We start from the raw sequence: 21,298 nt of genomic DNA, 5'->3' as shown, positions 1-21,298 counted from the left end.
GTGTGCCTGGGAAACTCTTGGTATCGTAGCTCCTAAGGAATAGGGCAGTGCGTAAAATGTGGCATAGCAGGTGAGTGATTGGTTAAGTAAGAGCCAGCGGCAGAAAAATGACGGTGAATGCTAGCGGAGCAGAGGAAAGGGTTAGTAGTAAGTTGTCAATCTGGCAGTAAATGTACAGTACAGACTACAGTGTGTCAGTTAATAAATGCTCTAGCTTCTCAAGATCAAGAAAAGTCTGTTATTTCCCCAACTCCTGGAAAAGTGAAGGGGGTTAGCCTAACCTGCAGATGCTAAATAGCAGTCAACCTAGGGGAAACACTGGGGTATGACTAATACCTTGAAAACAATCAGTCACATCAGTAGACTTCTATGAAAGGAAACCTAGTTTAATAGTCCAACAAATAGGCTGACCCTCAGTAACAACATATCAACAGAGATGATTTCTCATCCCCTCAAATCAACCAGCCAACTTGAGGTAATGCTTTCTAGAGAACATATGATTTCCCAAACTGAATAAATACCGCATTTATAAACACAAAACTGCTTTGCCAGCTTAATCATGTTGTTACTAAGATATCTGCTGATTTTTTTTTTTCCAAGGACAGATTTAGCTTCTACATCCACAAACTTCACATACATTTTTCTTTCATTTTCACATTATTAATGCGGTGTCACCGACTCACCGACACAGCTGATGGGGGATGCCAGAGTGGAAGCTGAGATATACTCTCAACTGAAGGGAAGATGGTTAAGTCTTGTTGTGTATGGGGGTGCCGGGTAACAATAAAGAGTGGAGAAGGGTTTGGATTTTTCTGTGTGTGTGTGTGTGTGTAACTCGTCCCACAGTCTCAGAGTTCAATCCACTCAGTAAAGGATCCGTTTTGTTTTCCCCACAACCCCATATCAGTTTAGTTCAATCCAGTTTCACAAACATAGAAGAAACACAACTCAAAAATCTGCTCCGGGGTTTACTGCTGATCCCCACAAAACAGAACAGTACATAAAATAAGCACAGCAGAAACGTCAGATAGGTCGGACCACTGTGTTTAACTGTATATCTTCAAACGTTACAGTTATGGCTGAAAATTACAACAGAAATAAACAAGTTTGCCAAGTTTACATATCTCCTCAACTCAAATCAACAGCCAGTTTTCTACCTGGAAGTGACTGTTGTTGTTAGCGTGACATCACGGCCTATATTTCTAATCAATGGCAGAGTAATATGTATATGATCATAGTAATGAGGCATGACTCCTCACCCCAACTCAGTGGTGGAGCCAATCTCTTTGATTATTTCAGGAAAAGTAATCAACCCTTAGGCCCTTGGATTTTCCACATTTTCACGTTATATAGCTTTCATTGTGTCTGACCACAGCATGGGCATAAAGGAAAACTGGCTTCCATGCTTTAAGTTTTACGTGTGGGGAAGGGGGTGTGAGAATGTTGGCCCGCCGGCATGTTTGTTAATCAGGCTTGCATTTGCAAGGAAGTATGTTGACAGTGGATTGACAGTGATCAGATAAACTGGTAAGCAGAACTGTGTTTCCTAACACTGTAAATATTGTTTGCATATTTGTCTGTGCGTTTGTGTGTGGTGCCGAGTAATAGTGCAGGTGTATTCCACAGTTGTGCGTTTTGGGGAAAGACCATAAAGCTTATGTTTGTTTGTGTGTGTGTGTGAGTGACCGAGTGCAATCAGCCAGAGAGGAAGAACAGTAAAAGGTCACAAAAGAACAATATGGGTGTGTGTGTGTTGTCATCTCTGCGTGTTAAGTGTGGGCAGGATGGGTTGCACCGTGGAAACTATTCAGGAATACCTGTTCCAACACATGTTTGTTATTCTGTCTATAAACTACTTCCTTTCAGCTGAATAGGTCATGATAGGTCAGTGATACTTGCTGGGGCAGTAGGATGAGGTCACATTCTAAACATGTTTGAAGAGACAACTTTAGTGTGTTACATCTTTAAAGGGCGGGTACATTATTTTTTTAGTTTTTGAGGTTTTTATATTGTTCTGTTTCTTCACATTAGTGTTCCATATGTATTCATATCCAAAAATTTGGCGTTTTGGCGTCAAAATACTATTTTCCCAGGCCTTTTTAAAAACTTTTTCCCACATAACCTGACATAGGTTTCTGCATGATGATGTTGCTACATACAGTATAAACCAATATAAACCCCCTAGCCAGTAGCTACAGAGAGAGACTGAGCACTCACTGTTGCTACTGCTCTTCTAAACATGCTGACGCACTCATTGTCACTCCTGCTCAAAGTTTAAAAAATAAACTCTGAGCTCTCCTTCTGCCAGCAAACCGTTCCGGATCAGAGCAGAATGCATTTTGACTCACGGGTGGTTTCCTTCACAGCTCCTCAGCAGCTGTCTATCCCGCCGCTGGGTTTTTGTTAATGGCTGAGTGGGCGTTTCCATTTGAAAAATCCGGAAAGGACCGCAGGTGGAGTCATCCTTTTAAGGACAGGTTCACCATAAAATGTCAGCTTTAGAGACAAAACATACATTGTTGGCAGGATGCACACAACTGGTTCTGTGGAGTTTCAAAAAGAGGAAGAATGACAGTGGCCCTGCACACCCTTACTAGTACAAGTACAATAAAACTAAAATGCCAATCAAGCAAAGTTTGTGCATTCACTAATAAAACAAGTAAAAATACCTATGCTATGGAGACACATTACTATTCACACCAGTTTGTATAGCTTGGGCTTTGTCTTCTATGATAAGGCATATCTAGTGTAGCTTCATGCGGCTTTACAATAAGCCACATGATGAGTCTATGCAGTAATGTTCCAATAAGCTATTTGAGGTCAGTCTCTTCTCTTCAGTGCTTTCTAAGGTCACAAAAATGTAACATGATGTTTTATGAACATGTTTTTAAGTCAGGAGGATGCTCTGGATCCCCCTACATTGAATGGGACCATGTCATACCATCATCTCCATGGATGCATTGGACTGATTTTATTCTGTTAAATTGTAACATGCTGAGCATGTTTGCATGAACAATTAGTATGCTGGTTATGATCATCTTTTTGGAGTACCTCAGTTATGTGTTTGCACACATTAATACATAATACACATAATATTCTGGTTTCGTAAGCCAGGGCAAGTTCTCGGTTTTGAGAAACCTCGTTATGCTAGCTGAAGTACTCAAAGAAAAGGTGGCATACTGTGTGTCATTTTAACACCTTGTATAGGTTTCTGGTCATTCTGTAGCATGTATGCAGGTGCAGCCACAACTCCAGATATGTAGAAGTTCGTGAATAAAACCAAAAATGTGATGATAAAACAATGTAATGCTTAAATAAAAGTAAAAATCTGCCAGTGAAAATGAAGAGGATAGATTTTATTTTCAACAGAGATGCTCAGAAACCTGGTTACCGTTAAGAGTCCTGTAAACCGGGATATGAATAACCAGGATTCTTAGGTTTCTTGTAAAACTCCTATACCAAATACAGTATGATCAAACACAGGTAAGTTTCAAAACTGTGGCACCAGTATACTGACATGGTAGGGAGGCCTGCAGTTACAACACAGTAGGAATATGAAATAACTACTTACTTGCAATAATTACTTACTCTATAACGGTAGAGAGCTGAGGCTAACGTTAGCTGAGAGGCTAGCGGAGCGTTAGCCACAGCATGGCTGGAGGGAAGCACAGCCAGCTAGCCTCCCAGGTAACGTTAGCCCTGGGTCTCCATGTGGATCCAACCAGAGCACCAAGCCCCGGTTTGTTATTCAGGTTAAAGTTGAAAGAAGCCGCGGGTCTGACAGGCAGCTTGAGTGAAGTGGAACCTGCGGAGGAAGCACCGGGACTGTCACGGTGACACAGTCCGTGGAGGGAAGCACAGTTAGGGGGCGGAGGAGAAGGCAACGAATTGGCCTCTCATAATCAGCAGAAATGGCCGATGCCGATATTTCATTTTAAAGCTTTTATCGGCAGATACCGATGACGTGCTGATAATATCGTGCACCCCTAATTCAAAGCAGAGTATTTTTATTTGTCATAAAACATGTCTGAAGGGATCTTTGAAGAGATAATAGAGCCTGTAATGCTCTATGAACATTTTACTACTTCTATTTCTTTTTTACGAAGCTTGGGTATTACACTCATTTGATTTAATTAAAAAAAAATAAAAATGACATGCTGTGTTCTCAGTTCTCTCTCTCTTTGTGTCTCATGTCTCTTCCAGGCGGACTGTGAGTGGGAGTGTTAGTGGAAGTGGTAGCAGTTATACTGGTTCTAGCTCTAGATCCAGATCCTCATCCAACTCTCTGTCACGCTCACGCTCTGGATCCAGAAAATCCAGGTGCTTGTTCATGTGAACACCTTCGTTGTGTCGTTAAAGCCTTTTGTTTAGTTTTATGAATCTTGCAGAGATATTAGCTCTGAGCTTATTTATCTCTTGCATTAATCTTTAGTTGCTGTGTAATTGCGTAAGCTATCCTAATATAAATGTATAATAGGTCACAGTGTAATATGAGTTAATTCTGTGCTCTTCTCTCACTTCCATATGCTGTCTCTGTTGGGAAACCCCCCAGGAAATCCAGGTATGAAAGTTATTATTCAGGGTGTAATTGTGTGTGTGTGTGAGTTTTGTTTATAGACAGCTGTGATGGCAGTGATTTTCAATGTGATTCTAAGAATCTACAGCTCATAGTCGACCTGTCGTCTTTTGCCACAGATCTCTGAGTGTCAGCAGCGTGTCGTCGGTGTCATCAGCATCATCCAGCAGCAGCTCAGTGCGTAGCGCAGACTCAGATGACATGTATGCTGACCTCGCCAGCCCTGTGTCCTCAGCCAGCTCCCGCTCACCCACACCAAGTCACCCCCGCAAGGAGCGAGTGGGGCCTGCACGGGACCGACCTCCACACAGCAGAGATAAGAACAGGGGTCAGTGTGGGGCAGAACATTGTGTCAAACATAACATGCAGCAGTCACACAGGACTTATGAGAATTTATGAGAAAAATGTAGAAAGGATTAGCATTGCATGGTTCATTAGCACTCATGTTGTCCTTTCTTTATCACAGAGAGGCCATCAAAGAAAGATGAACCCTTCAGGGAGGATCGCAGGAAGATGGACCCATCTGGTCCCCCACCTAGAGGAGGCAACCCCATGCCCAGATCAGGACCTGGTAGCAGGGGTGGCCACCCTGTACATCCCCCACCTGGCACCATGGGCCCCCCAGGAAGCTACGGAGGTTCAGGATCCCATAAAGACATCAAACTTACCCTCCTCAACAAGGTTACTATTGCTTCTTATTCCACTTTTTTCTTCCCAAATCACAAAAAACATGTTTTCTCACCTACCTCTAGTGTTAACTAGCCTTGCAGTGGGTTTTGGTTGTATGTGCAATATCCTCTTGTTGCCACCTTATCTGAATAACGTAATATTAGCTTAAGTGAGAAATGAAAGTGTGCAGAAATTAAGACATTGGATAAGTTGTTTTTTTTTGTTTGTTTTTTTTTAAAAATTAATTAATCATTTGACAACTCTATCACACACCATATTCACCGCACAGACAGACGTATTTTTTTCAATGTATTGGTGTGGTGAGTGAATGTAATAAAATTTGTGGGGTTTTCTGGAGAACAGAACTGTGTCTTGACCCAAAAAACATGTCATCATTGGCACAGTGTTGGCTCATGTTGAAAACAGGTGCACCTCATATGCTGCCCGTGTGGGTCATCCTTGAGTATGTTTTCCAGAAGCCTTTCAAGTGTCACTCAGAGCTCACTGTCTAGTGACGCAGCACAGATTAATCCCTCTATAAAAATCAAGGAATCTCTGTCTGTCTGTATGTATGTACGTATGTATGTTTGTCCTTCGCATATCTCAAGAACCGTTCATCCGATCTATTTCATACCTGCTGGATGTATTGCTGGGGACTCAAGGAATTGCAGTGTCAAGTGTGAAGTTCTTCGCATGAGCGGTTCTCGAGAAATATATAAAAATACTTAATAAACAACGTTTCAACAAGCAGAAATTCAGACAGCGCCACTCTGCCATTGCAACCCACATTGTGGTCGAAGGTGGGATTACATCCATAGTGTTAATGACTTGAAAAGGTTTAAGAGACTTAAGCTCTACTATTGAACTATGTACTGTGAATTTATAGTAAAGACTTGCTGCAGGATGTCTCAAACACGTATTGAACAGGCACAGCAGTTCATCTAACAAAAAAGCAAGGAATCTCTGTCTGTTTGTATGCATGTCTGTCTGTCTGTCTGTCTGTCCTTCACATATCTCAAGAACAGTTAATCTGATCAACTTCACAGTCAGCAGGTGTATTGCTGGGGACTCAACGATGTGCAGTGTCAAATTTGGTGCAATTTGGACATGCGACACGTTTAATATTAATAAGCTTTGAATAAACAAGTGAACAGCAAGCCATTCAGCTCCGTGTCTGAGTGAAGCAGGGGCTATTTGATAATAAACATCATCACATCACAACACGGCAGGGCTTCTGGGCTCTGACTCAACTTCACACTTGGTGCTGTGTTTGCAAGTTGTTTGGACATGCGACATGTTTAATTAACTTTGAATAAACAAGCAAGCTGTTCAGCTCATGTGCAGTGAGGGCTGTTTGATATAAACACCATCACATCACAGCAGGGTGGCGCGTCTGGGCTTTGACTTTAGTGGGACAAAGGCATGCGCCCTGCTCAGTTAAACTGCCCAAGAGAGAAGAACAAGCATACACAGGAGGCCAATAGGAGCACAGACACGTTTGATTGGCAGCAGAATCAACCTATGGAAAGTCCTAAACTGCTTCTGTGGTTCAACTTCTGTTTAGTCTCACTGGTGAAGTTTCTGTCTGGATTTAAACCATTTAACTTATTAATTCATCATTGTTTTAATTGATACATTTATTAATTGATACATACATATGTGGTACTCTAAAAATAATAAGCAGTCTCTCGTTCTGAACAGGCACATTTTGAACAGGCACTGCACTAGTTGTTGATTAAAGAGTTCAGGGAGTAGCTCAGATAGATACAGTTGTATCCATTGAGACCCACCTAAGAAGGCTGGGACTGCAGTAAGAGCCCATAGGTAGAAAAATGAAAACAGTAAAAAGTGACTCTGTACATTCTCTGTTTGTTGTTTGGTTGCAAACCACAGAAACGTTGAATGTCTACATTTCAACACGTGAAATATGTAGCATATTAACATTTCAACAAAACGTATCATATCAACATTTCAACAGAATGTAGCATATTAACATTTCTACAAAAGGTATCATCTCAACATTTCAACAAAACGTATTTTGTCAACATTTCAACAAAATGTATAATTTCAACATTTCCAAAATACGCATCATCTCAACATTTCTAAAGTGACATAGTTCACACGAGATCTATATGAGTTGATCTTTCCTATTAGGAGGAGGGGTCAGTGGATGGTTAGTAAGTTTCTCGGCAGCAAGTTGGAAATCAGCAGAGAACACGATTCGAGATCACCTCAAAACCAATGTCCGCTTCCCGTTTCAACCAACAAAAGCAGGTGTTTTTAGCAAGATGTCAGGACATTTGCAGCTGTTTTTCTGGCAAGAAATTCAGGTGTTTTTAGTGAGACATCGGCCGTTTTTATTTTATTTTTTATTTGAACCCAAACCATGATCTTTCCCTAACCCTAACCAAGTGGTCTTTGTGCCTCAACCGAACCAGACCTTAACCACAGTGTTGTCACACCATAAAACATCAATCTTAGCAATAAATGCACGAATGAATGAGAGAAAGTGGCATCGTCGGACAAGACAAACTCCGGGAGAGAAAGCGGGTGAACAACGCCAAACAAGAGAAAGCATGGCAGGGGAGAATCCCCAGGCCTGGGCACAAGAGCTTCTAAAGCAGTTTGCTGATGTTAAGGAATCATTTGAACAAAAGTTCTATGATCTGAATAAAAGTATGAAGGGGCTGAAAAAAGACACACAAGCCATGATTAACAGAGTGGCGAACGCAGAACAACAACTTGGCAACTTAGAGGATTTCAAAAACACTCACACTAGAGCGACCCGGGAGCTCTCCAAAGAAGTGCAACAGCTTAAAACTGAAGTTACTTACATGGAATCCCAAAGCAGAAGGAATAAACTGGTGTTTGTGGGCCTGAAGGAGGGACTGTTTGAGTCTTCCGACCCTGTTAAGGAAATGTCAACGATCCTCCCATATATATTGGACCTAGACAAGTCAGACCAGGTACCAGAGGTGGAGCGGCAACATAGAGCCTTGCGCCCGCGACCGGGTCCATCGGAACCACCGAGACCGTATATTGTCCGCATGGTGAAATGGAGTGACCGACAACATATCCTCAAAGCAGCAAGGTCCAAGGAAGGATTAAAGTGGCACGGGAAACCATTTCACATCTTCCAGGACCTTCCAGTGGAGATACAACAACGTGCCGCCTATTCAGACTTGAAAAAGATGCTCCAGGACGCAAATATACGCTTTGGCCTGCTTTACCCATCCAGACTACTGGTGACACTGAAAGGAGAAAATTATATCTATAAAACACCTGATGAGGCGCAGCAAGACCTGGTAAAACTTGTACCATCAGCTTTTGGTTAATTACTTTATGGACCACAGGTCAGTAATTTGATTTGATCTATGATGTAAAAATTTATAATTTGGTGACGCTGGATAAATATAAACTGTCTTGGTTTTAGGTTATAATTTATTAAAATTCCAGCAAAAATAACAGGTAAATATTGGAATTTAAAATTGATGTAAGGTCTGTCAATGCTTAGAATGACATGTAAACTCTTGGATCATGGACAAGGGACAGAGAAGGTGTCCCTATATTATGTGTTGTTTATTCCCTTATGGTGATATTTTATTTAGTTTGTTTGTGTTTTTTCTGTGTTGTATTATGATAAAGTCAGAGGAACAGTGTAAATTGATTGATATGAGTTTGGGAATCATTTGTAAAATTAATTATGTGAAAGATGGGGCTGCCTGTTATTAAGATTATATCATGAAATATCAAACAAAGTTAAACGTTCCAAAATACTTTCACATTGGAAATCCCTAGTATGTGACATAGCTATGACACAAGAAACTCATTTGAATGCAGATGAATCATTAAAATTAAAACAGAGGTGGGTGGACCAAAAACTTGGAAATAGTGCCTCAAGAGGTGTCAGTTTTGATTGCTAAAACTACCTCTTTCAAACCACTGAAAGTAATTCCTGACAAGGAAGGTAGATACATAATAGTATCAGGACTTCTTTGTGATTAAAAAAAAAAATGGTGCTTGTTAACATCTATAGTCCTAATACTGGGCAAGCTAAATTTATGACAAATTTGAGTGTCCTATTATCAAGGTTCTCGGACATCCCAATACTAATTGGTGGTGATTTTAAAGTAGCAGCTCAGCCTAGTGTTGACCATTCCAAGCAGCCTTTGCCAACTGACGGTACGCTTGCAGTAGCTTTTGAAGAATTTCAGACAACAACATGTACAATAGCTATTTGGAGATGTATCAATAATGATGCACGAGAATACACATTTTATTCAAAGCTCCATAATTCATATTCTAGGATTGACTATTTGTTATTATCTAGCCAGATGATTAAAAATGAAGTTAATTCTGAAATTAATAATATAGCTATATCAGATCATGCTCCTATCTCCGTTAGCTTTTACCTCTCCTTTGAAGTAAATAAAACAAAACAATGGAGATTTAATAATTCACTCTTGGGAGAAGAAAAATTGATCTCCTTAATAAGGGCTAAAATAAAGGAATATTTTACTTTAAACATTAATTCAGTATCATCATTACATACCGTATGGGAAGCATTTAAGGCTACATGTAGGGGATGGTTGATTAGTCACTCAACTGCTAAGAAGAGGAAGAAGAATGAAAGGAAAAACTCTAAAAGAAGAACTGAACAAGCTTGAAAAGAGACATATGAGGGAACCAGACAATCATATATTAAGGAACTCTGTGTGATAATGCATGAAGAAACTGCATTTGCACTGGAAATATTTTGAGTCAGGTGAGAAGGCTGGTAAAATGCTGTCAATGAGACTAAAACAAATAGAATCCAAACATTTAATATCAAATATATATGATGGTAGTGGAAGAATTATACCCCAAGCAAATTAATCATTGTTTTAAATCTTATTATGAGAAATTATATGAATCTAAGGGTCATTTTAATTTAAAGGAAGCTCACAATTTTTTTAGTAATATATGCTTACCATCAGTTGAAGAGACTGACAAAAAAGAACTTGAGGAATATATTACAGGTGCAGAGGTAAAATTGGCTATAAAGTGTCTGTCTAACGGTAAGACACCTGGAGAAGATGGTTTTAGTATTGAGTTCTATAAATGCTTTCAGGATATCTTGACTCCCTTTTCTTACAATGTTATATAATGATATTATAATGTCTAAATCAATGCCTGTCAGCATGCAAACAGCTGTAATTTCAACAATACCCAAACCTGGCAAAGATCATATGCAAATGAGTAACTACAGACCTCTTAGTTTGCTTGACAATGACTACAAGTTATTTGCTAAAATACTTACAATATGTCTTGAAAGAGTGGTTCCCTCATTGGTCTATTTTGATCAAGTAGGGTTTGTTATAGACCGTCATGCCACAACTAACCTGAGAAGGCTCTTTCAGATAACGCATAGAGCCACTTCACTTCAACATCCAGCAGTAATGTTATCGCTGGATGCTGAAAAAGCATTTGACAGGATCGAATGGCCATATTTATTTTATACTTTAGGAAGATATGGCTCTGGACCTATATGTATGCAGTGGATTAGAGCACTGTATCACAAACCACTTGCCTGTGTGAAAACAAATGGAATTGTAACTAGATCAACAAGGCAAAGATGTCCAGTCTCACCAATAATTTTTATATTGGCATTGGAACCCTTAGCATGTGCTATTAGAGCTAACTAACAAATAAGTGGTATTAATATATATGGTTATGATTTTAAGATAACTTTATATGCAGATGATATATTATTAACACTCTCAAATCCAGCAACCTCAACCCCACACTTATTTAAGCTCATAAATGAGTTTGGCAGTCTTTCAGGATATAAAGTAAATTGGAAGAAGAGTGAAGCAATTCTGCTCAACTGCATGACTTTTCCAGCCCATCTTACCCAAACTTAGGTAGTCTGGAAGAAAGAGGGACTGAAATATCATGGTATTAATATCATCTCCCTCATTGAGAAGATATTCGAGATAAATGGCCCTAAATTGATTAAAACAATCAGAGAAGATCTTGCCAGATGGGGAACACTTCCGCTGTCCTTGTGGGGTAGAGCAGAGATAATTAAAATGAATGTTTTCCCCAGACTGTCTTTTATGTTATCTTCGATTCCACTTAAATTACCTGATTATTGGTTTAAAGAAATTAAAAAGGGTTTTATAAAGTTCCTTTGGGGGTATAAAAAACCAAGAATTGCTTTTAATAAACTGACAAAACATAGGAATAAAGGAGGATTAAGAATACCAGAAATATATACATATTATTTGGCTTTTAATGGCAAATACCCTATGCTCTGGGCCTATCACGAACAGTGTGAGGCCGGCAGTTGGAAATGGCTGGAACAAAAAATTGTTGGTGAGAGCAAAAAACAAAAAGTAGTAAGAAAGTATCCCTTTCTTCTTTGTGGTATTGTACAATATAAATATTAAGAACCCAATTATCAGTTTTTCATGTGAAATAGCAAAAATAATTCAAAAGAAATGTGCAATTAATGGAATACTTTTGCCTTCATGTCCATTATGGGAAAACCCCTTATTCACTGCTGGAGGGAAGACTCTTATTAATAAGGAATGGGAAAGCCATAATGTTAAGAACCTAGGCCAAATCATAAAGCAGGAGAGAATAATAAGATTTAATGAGCTTAAAGCTAACTTTGACCTCAGTGCTCTGGGTTTTCTGCAGTATCTACAGTTGAAATCTATAATGCAGACACTTATCTCTCAAGGTATCATACTGGCCTCAGATAAAAATGCAGATAATAAATTGAAAGAGATAGAGGCACAGTTTCTCTGCTTAGTCAAATCACAAAGGGAACGTGATCTAAGAAAACACCTACCACTAGAACAATGGGACTCTATAATGCGACATACAAATTATTTATCGAAATGTGTCAGATATAAACTTAAACAGATGAAAATTTTGTAACGAATATATATAACTCCACACAAGCTGAATAAAACTGATATGACAGATCTATGTTGGCATGGATGTGGAGAGAGAGGATCTCTAATACATATGTTATGGAATTGTCCAGAAATAAGACAGTTTTGGGTAGGAGTACATAAAATGCTATGTTCAATATTAAATGTAGATGTGTCACTATGTCCAGAAGTGTGTTTACTGGGAGTTAAAGTGGATGGATTGAAATCTGTAGTAATACAACGTTTGATAACATTGGCTTTTCTTTCTGTGAAAAGGATCATTCTTATGAACTGGAAAGTAAGGAAATTAAATAGTTTTTGTTTGTATCACTGGCTAAAGGACTTCATAGAACTGATAACGTTGGAACGTGCAGCCTCAGCCCCGCAGGGGCTTTATAGAGACAATGGCTTAGATAGACCATGGACACTTATAAAAGACTATATAAATAAGAGACTTTTAAGTTAAGTGTTTTTGACTGTTAAGAATAAAACCAGCACAATTAAATAGAAACCTGATCCTTGTATGTAGAATGGAGTAGTCCTGTTTAAGAAGGATTGGCAATGTAATGATTTCTTAAACAAGTATATTATATTTCATTTGCTTATTGTCTGTAACATCTGGTGTACTGTTTTTGTATTGTGTATGTGTGCTGTGTTGGGTCTGTTTTTGTTTGTTTTGTTTTTGTCCTTTTCTTTTATAATTAAAAATGTAAATAAAATAAAAAACATAAAACATCATTATTCAACGGGTAGAAATGTTAGTATGGTACATTTGTAGAAATGTTGATATGATACGTATTACACGTGTCGAAACGTATATATTCAACGTTTCTGTGGTTTGCAGAAACGTTCAATGCCAACGTTTTCTTCAGGCAATTGGGTTGTGCGGAGACTGGGGAGCTTTCGGCTGGGTGGATGTCTCTTAATGGGAAAATTGTATGGTTTCCCATCGCTGTTTATAACAGAGGAGATGGTTCAGCCACTGTGCACCCACACAAACCTGCCTGGGAGGCGGAGGTGTGAGGAGTGGATGGATGTGGAATTGGTATTTAAAGGGTTAAAATTCTGGCATTGATAAAAATTTGGACTCCATTATCAGGACTGATGCCAATAAAAAAATAAAAAAACTTGTGAAAGTAGAAAATAATATTAATATATAGTGTTTCTATAGCATTTTTGGAATGTAAACAAGAAGTGGCCATTTTTGGCCATTTTTTACCATAATTGATGCAACTGGATATTTTTTTAATCATCAGAGCAGGTCAATACCTTTCAATAAGTAGCAGTAACAATAATTTTTTGCATAATTACTTGAGCAGTGACAAAAAAAGGTTAGAGAAAGGTTAAAGACGCTGAGTAGGAGCTTAAACCTTTTTTTGTCACTGCTCAAAATAAGTAATTATGCAAAAAAAGTCATTGTTACTGCTACTTATTGATAGGTATTGACCTGCTCTGATGATTTAAAAAAAAAATCCAGTTGCATCAATTATAAAGACTTAATAATTGTAAACAAGCCACGAACAAGCTGAGTGGGAATTTTGTCTATTTTGCTTTCCCTGCACGAAAATAACAATGCATAATAATCAGTGTTGTTAATTAGTTACATATCCCAGACTGTGTCATTCATTATACAAGAGAAAACACTAGCACTGAGAATATGGATAATAGTTGATAGTGATTTTGAACAAGACCAGAGGGTTAAAGGAATAGTTTGACATTTTGAGATTTTGCTTTCTTACCAATAGTTAGTCCGCTCCAGGAAGTAACTGCTCTCAGCCAAGAAATAGTCTGGCACATAACCTCCCAGTAAATCGACAATGTGTTGTTTTTACACTTCAGATTTACAGATCAAACAAGAAAGCATAACGTGAAGCTTAGTGAGCTTAAGAGGTGTTGGTAGGTGTCTTTTTTTTGTTGCCATTGGTCAGAGCCAGGCTAGCAGTATCCCTGTGTTTCCTCTTTCTATGCTAAGCTAAGCTAATCGCTTTTTCTTTAACTTGTTGTAAATCGGGTTTTCCATCGCTAATAAAATTCCCTCCACTCACCCAGTTAGTTCCATACTTTTGTTAAACAGTGTACAGTTGTACCGACATGTTTCCTCTGAAAATCACAGGGCAACTCTAACTGAAAAAATCATTTACTAATTGTCCAGGTGATTTTTTTTTTTTTTTTTTTTTTTCCTTTTGGCATTCAGAAGTGGAACTTGGTTTCTTGTAGTACACGTCTTCAATTTCCGTCTTTATTTGAATTGCTATCCTCAGTATGTCCTGTCATTTTCCAACAGCAAGGAGATAAGGGCAACAGGAAGAGGTACCTGCCTTCAGACAAAGACAGGCCAGGTTCCCCGCTCAGCAAGAGAATGGCCATGTCTCCAGACAGAGGTGAGAATCAGCATAAACACCGCTCACTCTCACACTTCTTTTCATTGTTTCACACAAATACACCCCAGAGCTGGACCAACACTTGGAAACAATCGCAGCTTTTTACAAAGAATTAGGAATTTGCTGTTGACCCTCGCTGACATGATACTATGGGGGACCCTTCACCTGAGATATCTTACATGTTTTATCACTACTGTCAGCAGTATTGAGCCTTTTTCACACATGCATTGCAAACCTGAAGTTATCGAGACATTAACCAGAGGAGCTGTATGTGTGAACGCAAATGTCCGAATCAGTCGGACTGGATATTAGTGTACTTTACCCTGCCAGCTCCTTAGTCCATGTAATGTCCGATCAAGCACATATGTGGATACAGCTGGTCAAATTCACAGCGAGCAAGTTTAAACGAATGCCAAAATGTGTGCTGAAAGGATTATTTGATGAATCATTTAGATGATTGACAGAAAATTGGCCAGGTTTAATAATTGCTAAATCATTTTTTTTATTTTATAGGTTAAATATGCCAAATTTTAGCTGGTTTCAGATTCTGAGATGTAAGGACTTGGTTCTTTATTTTATTTCACTATAAATTTAATACTTCATTTTATTTTCATTTATTTCTTTTACTTTTGCCAGTTCCTAAAACAAACATTACAGAGGCCGATTGTGATAATTATCTTGAATCCAATACCTTCTTCCTTTATCCATGACAATCTTTACTGAAGGTGTTGTCCTTGATGGTCTAATGTAAATTAGTTAAATGAACGTGCCTTTGCCAACAGGTATTTCTTCCAAATTCTCTTATAATAATATTTAGCTGTTTCTCATTTTCTTAAAACTGTGTTATGGAGTAGGGGTGGAGCAGAATCCAAATACGGTATTCGGAAAAGCACAAATAGTGGATTTTCACGAATATTTATTTTGTAAGAATATTTTTAAAATTATTTGTTTTCTGGACAAAAAAAAACATGTCAAATAACAGTGCGCAGGTCGGTTACATCTCAGTCTCTCTCCTCTGCTCAGCTGTGTTAGGTCTATTAGCAGCTCTCAACGAGTGGAGTCACATCCACCTGCTGCATGATGCACATTTCCTTATTTGGACATCACTTCCGGAGTTGGGGGTGTTCCCCAGACATAAAGCTGAGCTACGGACACGTGCAAAGTGCCCTCAAGGGACTCCATAACCTGTTGTTCCCCATCCCCTTTCCCCAAAGTTAGGATGTAAAAAATAGGCAATAAATGAAAAGTGCAAAGCAATAATCGCCTGAAATTCTTCCCTACACCTTACACGCTGTGCTGTCTCTGTGTTATGGGTGTAGCTATAGATCTGTCTATACAGCGGCACAAAGCTGAGCTTTAGCTCAGTAGTCAGTGCAGTTGTTTATGATCTGAGAGACTTGAGTTTGAGACCTGGTGTGGAGACCTCTTTTGCAAGATAGTTTATTGATGAACACTTATTTTAACACTTTAATATTCTAAAATTAAAAGTGTAATTAAAAACAAAAACATGATTTTTTACACCTATTTCCATTTTTATTCAAATGCTAATACAAATAATTTTGCTGCCTCAACAAATACAGATACAAATACACTGGGCTCTCTTATAGGTCATACCTCAGCCCTCATTGGTAGAAAACGTAATATAAATTTTAAAATACCTGTACATAACATAATATAGTCCATGATGGTATTCTGATTTACATGCTTATCAGAATGATGTAACATCTCATAGAGTAGTAAATGATTTTAGAATGAACACTTACCAACAACGCCATGTCCATTGTATGACTGTTTTACAATCCATCAACTGGTCTAGTTCTAAATAAGTTTTTCCTCCCACTGGAAAGGTAAACATTTCTGCTTCCTATGACAGTTTTTGCTCTGGTAAAGTCGATGTAATGTGTTCCTCCCACAAGACTCAGTTCTTCGTCTGTTATTTCATCTTAACATTCCCTAGTTCTGATTATTCAAGAACACAATGTGTGTTATCAAAGCTATGTTGATGATATATAACTATTTGTCAGTGTCCCCTGGAAGCCTGGGCTATGTCAGGAAGACACAAATCACTAGATGGCATTAGTCCTGTCACAATAACTACTTTTGTTGGACAATATATTGTCCCTGAAATAATTGTGATAAATGATATTGTCATTTTAAGACCATTTTATGCCACTGTTATAATGATAATATAATAGCATAATAATACAAGTGCACCCTTTTAAAGAGCAATGAACTTTCAATTCTTAAGAATATTCAGACATTGGAATTGGAATGTGAAAAAAATCTTTCCCCTGAGCCGCAAGGTTTGTTGGGATTGCCTGCACATGGCTCCCACCTCTGACATCACATGTAAACATTGAAGTGGCCAGGCAGTAATGGCAGTGGCTTTCAGTGGTGTGGGGGGGGGGGTAGTGGCTCAACCTTGAGCTGCTTACTCACCGGGACGACAGGGGTGGAGGGGGTTGAAGAGTGGGCGCTTTAAAAACGCCGACCCATCATCATTAGATTAACCAGGACAGAGTTATTTACAAATAACTCACTTACTCACTCACTTGTGCATTCTCCACTCCAGATGTGCACAGCAAGGAGTGGTGGCAACTACTTAGTGTGACATGAATAGCCTATTAGCCACTAATGCAGAGTGTAGGAGATCTGCTGGTGATGTGGAGGAGGAAGGGCTTGCCTCACACGCTGCCTTTTCCTTTTTTAATTTAACAGCAGGAGCGAAAACTAGATTTATTAAAATGTTGAAACCTTCTGGAAACAACCTACTGAAACAGGTAGACAGATTATTTGCCTCAAATAGATAGACCACACACAATAAGTTATGCTGTTTATTCTTGGTGACATTCTCATGTAAACAAACACATGTAAACACAATGGGCAATATTGAAGTCAGCAAAAATGATCAAGGTCATGTCCATATATATATTACAATAAGTCGATATATGGACATGATAATGTTGATAATTCCGTTATTATACAATAAGTTGATAACGTAATTATCCTGACAGGCCTAGACGGCACAAACATTGTTTTCAGCTAAACAAGGACAAGATGAGAAAAACATAACATAACATAATTAATTGCGAACTTTGATTGAATCAAATGATGGTGTTAAATGAAAGGATATCTTACTGCTGAAATCGTGCAGAATTTAAACCCAAATCTGTAGCCCTGTTGACCTTTTTAGCATCTTTTAGCTCATTGTTTTAGGCTCCACACATTCACTGGCCCCATTTACACCTGGCATTAACACGTGTCTCGGGTGATCTGATCACACCCAAGACGCATTGAGGATGCATTGAGATCCGATCACTCAGACCACATTCTGAGGTGGTCTGGGCCACATTATTTAGTAGTGTAAACGCAATGTGTCCATTTTCCTGCAGACTAGGCAAGGGAAGGGCATTGCTGCCACACAGTACTGTGTTTAAGTGAAATGGTAATGTCCATTCTTTCCATTTTAATTTCTATTTTTCTATTATAAAGACACAAGCCCACATCATAATTTATCTAACCCAATGTGGAAGTAAAATATTTTATGAAAACTTAAACAGCTGTTAAAAGAGGCAACACAGCTGTTGGATTTCAACAGCTATGTTGTGTCCAGAGCCACAATAACTTGGTTTTTAAAGAACTAACACTTAGCCAAAGGCCACTCAGTCCTAATGGCTTCATTAACCCCAACACTGGTGTTTTTCAGGCCGTGATAAGAGGGTACCTGGCCGACCCCCGCTCTCCCCTCGGATGGATCGGCCCAGAGGCCAAGGGCCCCGGCCCATGCCCCCCCAGGGAGACAGGTTGGTGCCACTTTCAGTATGTTATTGCTGTAGGATTGTTATATTTATTCTTTAACACTACATCATACAACAACAGATGTCAAAAGTGGTTTAAAAAAAGAAAAGAAAAGCTGGAACTGTGGAAATTTTATAGTCAGGTTTATTATCTGACACGTCAAGCCAAACACATCTGGGTTTTCAGATAATGAAGTTTGCCTGATCAGTGTTTGGCCCAAATGAGGAACATGCCACAGAAGTGGAAGCACAAAGATATTACACCATCGCTGCACGTGTCATAAGATTCACCCAAATACCAAAATACCCGGGTGTTCAACTTCTGCTTTGTAAATGGACTCCAGATCGATGCCATTGTTAAGGTCTCGACTACAGAAGATAGACAAAGTAATATGAACACTTGAAATGTCAGGTCAGATGTGTCAACCACATTACCTATTTACATTGTTTACACTTCATCCTAATCTGGTCGAAAATAAGCAAGCTAACATCAGTTTAGTCAGGTAAGCTAGCTAGTTCAGTTAGCAATGCAACACTTAAACCTGGCAGTAAACATTTAGTGACTTATCTTTACATAATAACTAGTTCAAACATAACAAATTTTAGTTAATGTACAAATCTCCACATAGTTCACTTCAGAACGCTACTCAATCAGGAGAAAATAGTGCATTTATTGGGGACTATTTTCAGTGGTAGATGAATTTGGGCTCTAGTGAGCAGCAGCAGCACTGTGTGTGTGGGACTGAGTCAAAATAAACTACAGTGTGTGTGTTCATGGTAGTAAAGGCACATGTCACCCAGTAAAATAGGGTGGCTCATTGGTGTGTTTTTTAATAGTGTTTGGACAACAATTGAGCTCTGTGACACAGAGGAATAAGATATATCAGGCTGTGATACACACACAATACTTTTTAGCAGGATACATTAATTGTAGGTTTGGGTGTTTTTGTGGGATTTGCTGATAATAAGAAAAATATCTTGTATCCTTTAAATGATGTTCATACAGAATCCAGTTGATACAGTACTTGGTGTGAGAGGACAATGAGAAAATAGCCCTCTCACATATTTGTTCCCGCATTCAAAGATCATGGCAGCTTATTTCTCATTGCTGTTGTGTTCATAATTGGCTATTTCCTCTTTTTTGTTCTTAGTCATGTCACACTGTGTGCTCTTATGAAATGACATGAGTAAATATGTGACCCCCTCTTGCTCCCTTTTCTTAGAAAACGTCCTCTGTCACCACCCCCCAAATCATCGGGGAAAGGCCCAGCAGCACCGTCGGGCAAGCCCCCCGCCCCAGGCTCCACTTCGGCCACTGGCTCAGGCTCCAGCTCGGGCTCGGGCTCCAACAAACCCAGCAACACACTGTCCCGCCGCGAGGAGCTGCTGAAACAGCTGAAGGCCGTGGAAGACGCCATCGCCCGGAAGAGGGCAAAGATCCCCGCCAAATAAATGGAAGCCCGCTCCTCACCTGTTCGCCTGCCTGCCAGTCTGCCTGCCTGCACGGCCTCGCGAGCCGGGGCAACAGTGAGGGTCGTGGGACAGAGCGGTTCCCAGCGAATCCTACCTTTCTTCCCCTGCCTCCAATGGACGTGTAAAAATGTTGTATGGTTCTTGTATAAAGGCTATTGTGTAAGTGACAGGTGGCCGCCACGAAAACCATCCTCTGCTTGTTGTCCTCAGAGAGGTTGATTTTTAGAGCGTCTTTCACTCCCATATACCCTACTTCTGCTCCCGTTAGAAGTCTCTGAATGTCTCAACTGCAGTTTACCTCGTCTTTGAGAAACAGGAGGGAACAAAGGCATGCGGTGAGGGAAGGACGTCTCAGGAAGGGAGTGTACTTTGTGTAGACTTTACAGTACAGAAACAGAAGGGTAGTAAGGTGCACTTGATCACATCCTGCTCACTATGATCCTTCAGTGAAAAGGAAGAATCTTCCTTATGTTGAGTGTGTGACGAATAACAGATTTCTACACATTGAATCTACCACTTCTGTCTTTCTCTGCCCCCTTTTATCGTCTTGTTCTCGCATCTTTTCTTTAGTTTCCTCTGTGTGAAGTGATGTGTGACTGTGGTGTGACTGTCAGTTCGACAGAGTACAGACAGCCTACAACTCTTCTTTGTATAAATCTGCAACTTCTTGAGCATCCATATTCGGCCCCTGAAAGCAATCACGAGCCCATGCTTTGTTCACAGCGGGCCCACCTTTAACCAATGACTCGTCTGCGTTCTGTGTTTTTGGGCAGTGTTCACTGTCCCACCTTGTACAATAATAGCAAGTCATCAGATTCTCTCAAGCGAATATTATAGACAACAGTGATGTGAAGTATTGCTTTTTTTTTAATCTACAGCATTTTCTTTTCTTCTTAGCTCTTCTCAAGTGATAAACCAATGTTTTATTTGTGTCACATTTTTAGTTGGAGGAGTATGAGAGGTGGAACGGGGACATTTAGAGACAAGATATGTCTTGCTTTTGTGACAAAAGCCTTCTAAATAAACTATTTTGATAAAGAGAAGGTCAGTTGTATGTTTTTTCTCTCTGCTGTTGTGCAAGATAAAAGGAGGTGATTAAATAAAAATGCACAGTCACATGTTTACAGAAGCATTCAGACACAGTATTGTTCAGCATAAAGAGTGGAAGATATAGGCTACATACTAAAAATAATCATTGTTGCTCAGGGCTTGTGCACAAGTGATCCATGGTGTTTGTCCACAATGGACTACGTCAATATTGAACTAAGAGCATTGCATCAACATGGAACAGTGCTATGAATCATCTGTTCCATTTCTTCACCGTCTGTTTATTCTGCTTAAGGCCACCATGTCATTCTCTTTTAATTGAATTCAGCAAGAAGTTGTCCTTCAGTCTTGGCTACAGCAAGTACAAATTTAATCTTGTAAAATTTCAGCCGTACTAGCAGGGATGGCATTGTCAGTAGTTCGGTCCAGACT

The 21,298-nt window shown here is 39.3% G+C and overlaps 1 protein-coding gene across 1 annotated transcript in view; it reads left to right on the top strand.

Annotated features, from left to right (window-relative positions):
- Positions 1-20,862, top strand: part of zc3h18 (zinc finger CCCH-type containing 18) — a 56,966-nt gene extending 36,104 nt beyond the window's left edge. Inside the window, 7 exon segments of the mRNA XM_067591062.1 lie at positions 4,204-4,320; positions 4,553-4,561; positions 4,696-4,904; positions 5,043-5,257; positions 14,453-14,549; positions 18,256-18,352; positions 19,570-20,862. Coding sequence (XP_067447163.1) covers positions 4,204-4,320; positions 4,553-4,561; positions 4,696-4,904; positions 5,043-5,257; positions 14,453-14,549; positions 18,256-18,352; positions 19,570-19,798 — 973 coding nt within the window. The 3' untranslated portion in view covers positions 19,799-20,862.
- The last annotated feature ends 436 nt before the right edge of the window (positions 20,863-21,298 follow it).

Source organism: Thunnus thynnus, chromosome 5 (genome assembly GCF_963924715.1).
Source record: "Thunnus thynnus chromosome 5, fThuThy2.1, whole genome shotgun sequence".
In the NCBI taxonomy this organism is placed as follows: Eukaryota; Metazoa; Chordata; class Actinopteri; order Scombriformes; family Scombridae; genus Thunnus; species Thunnus thynnus.
This window is presented reverse-complemented; position numbering and strand designations above follow the sequence as displayed.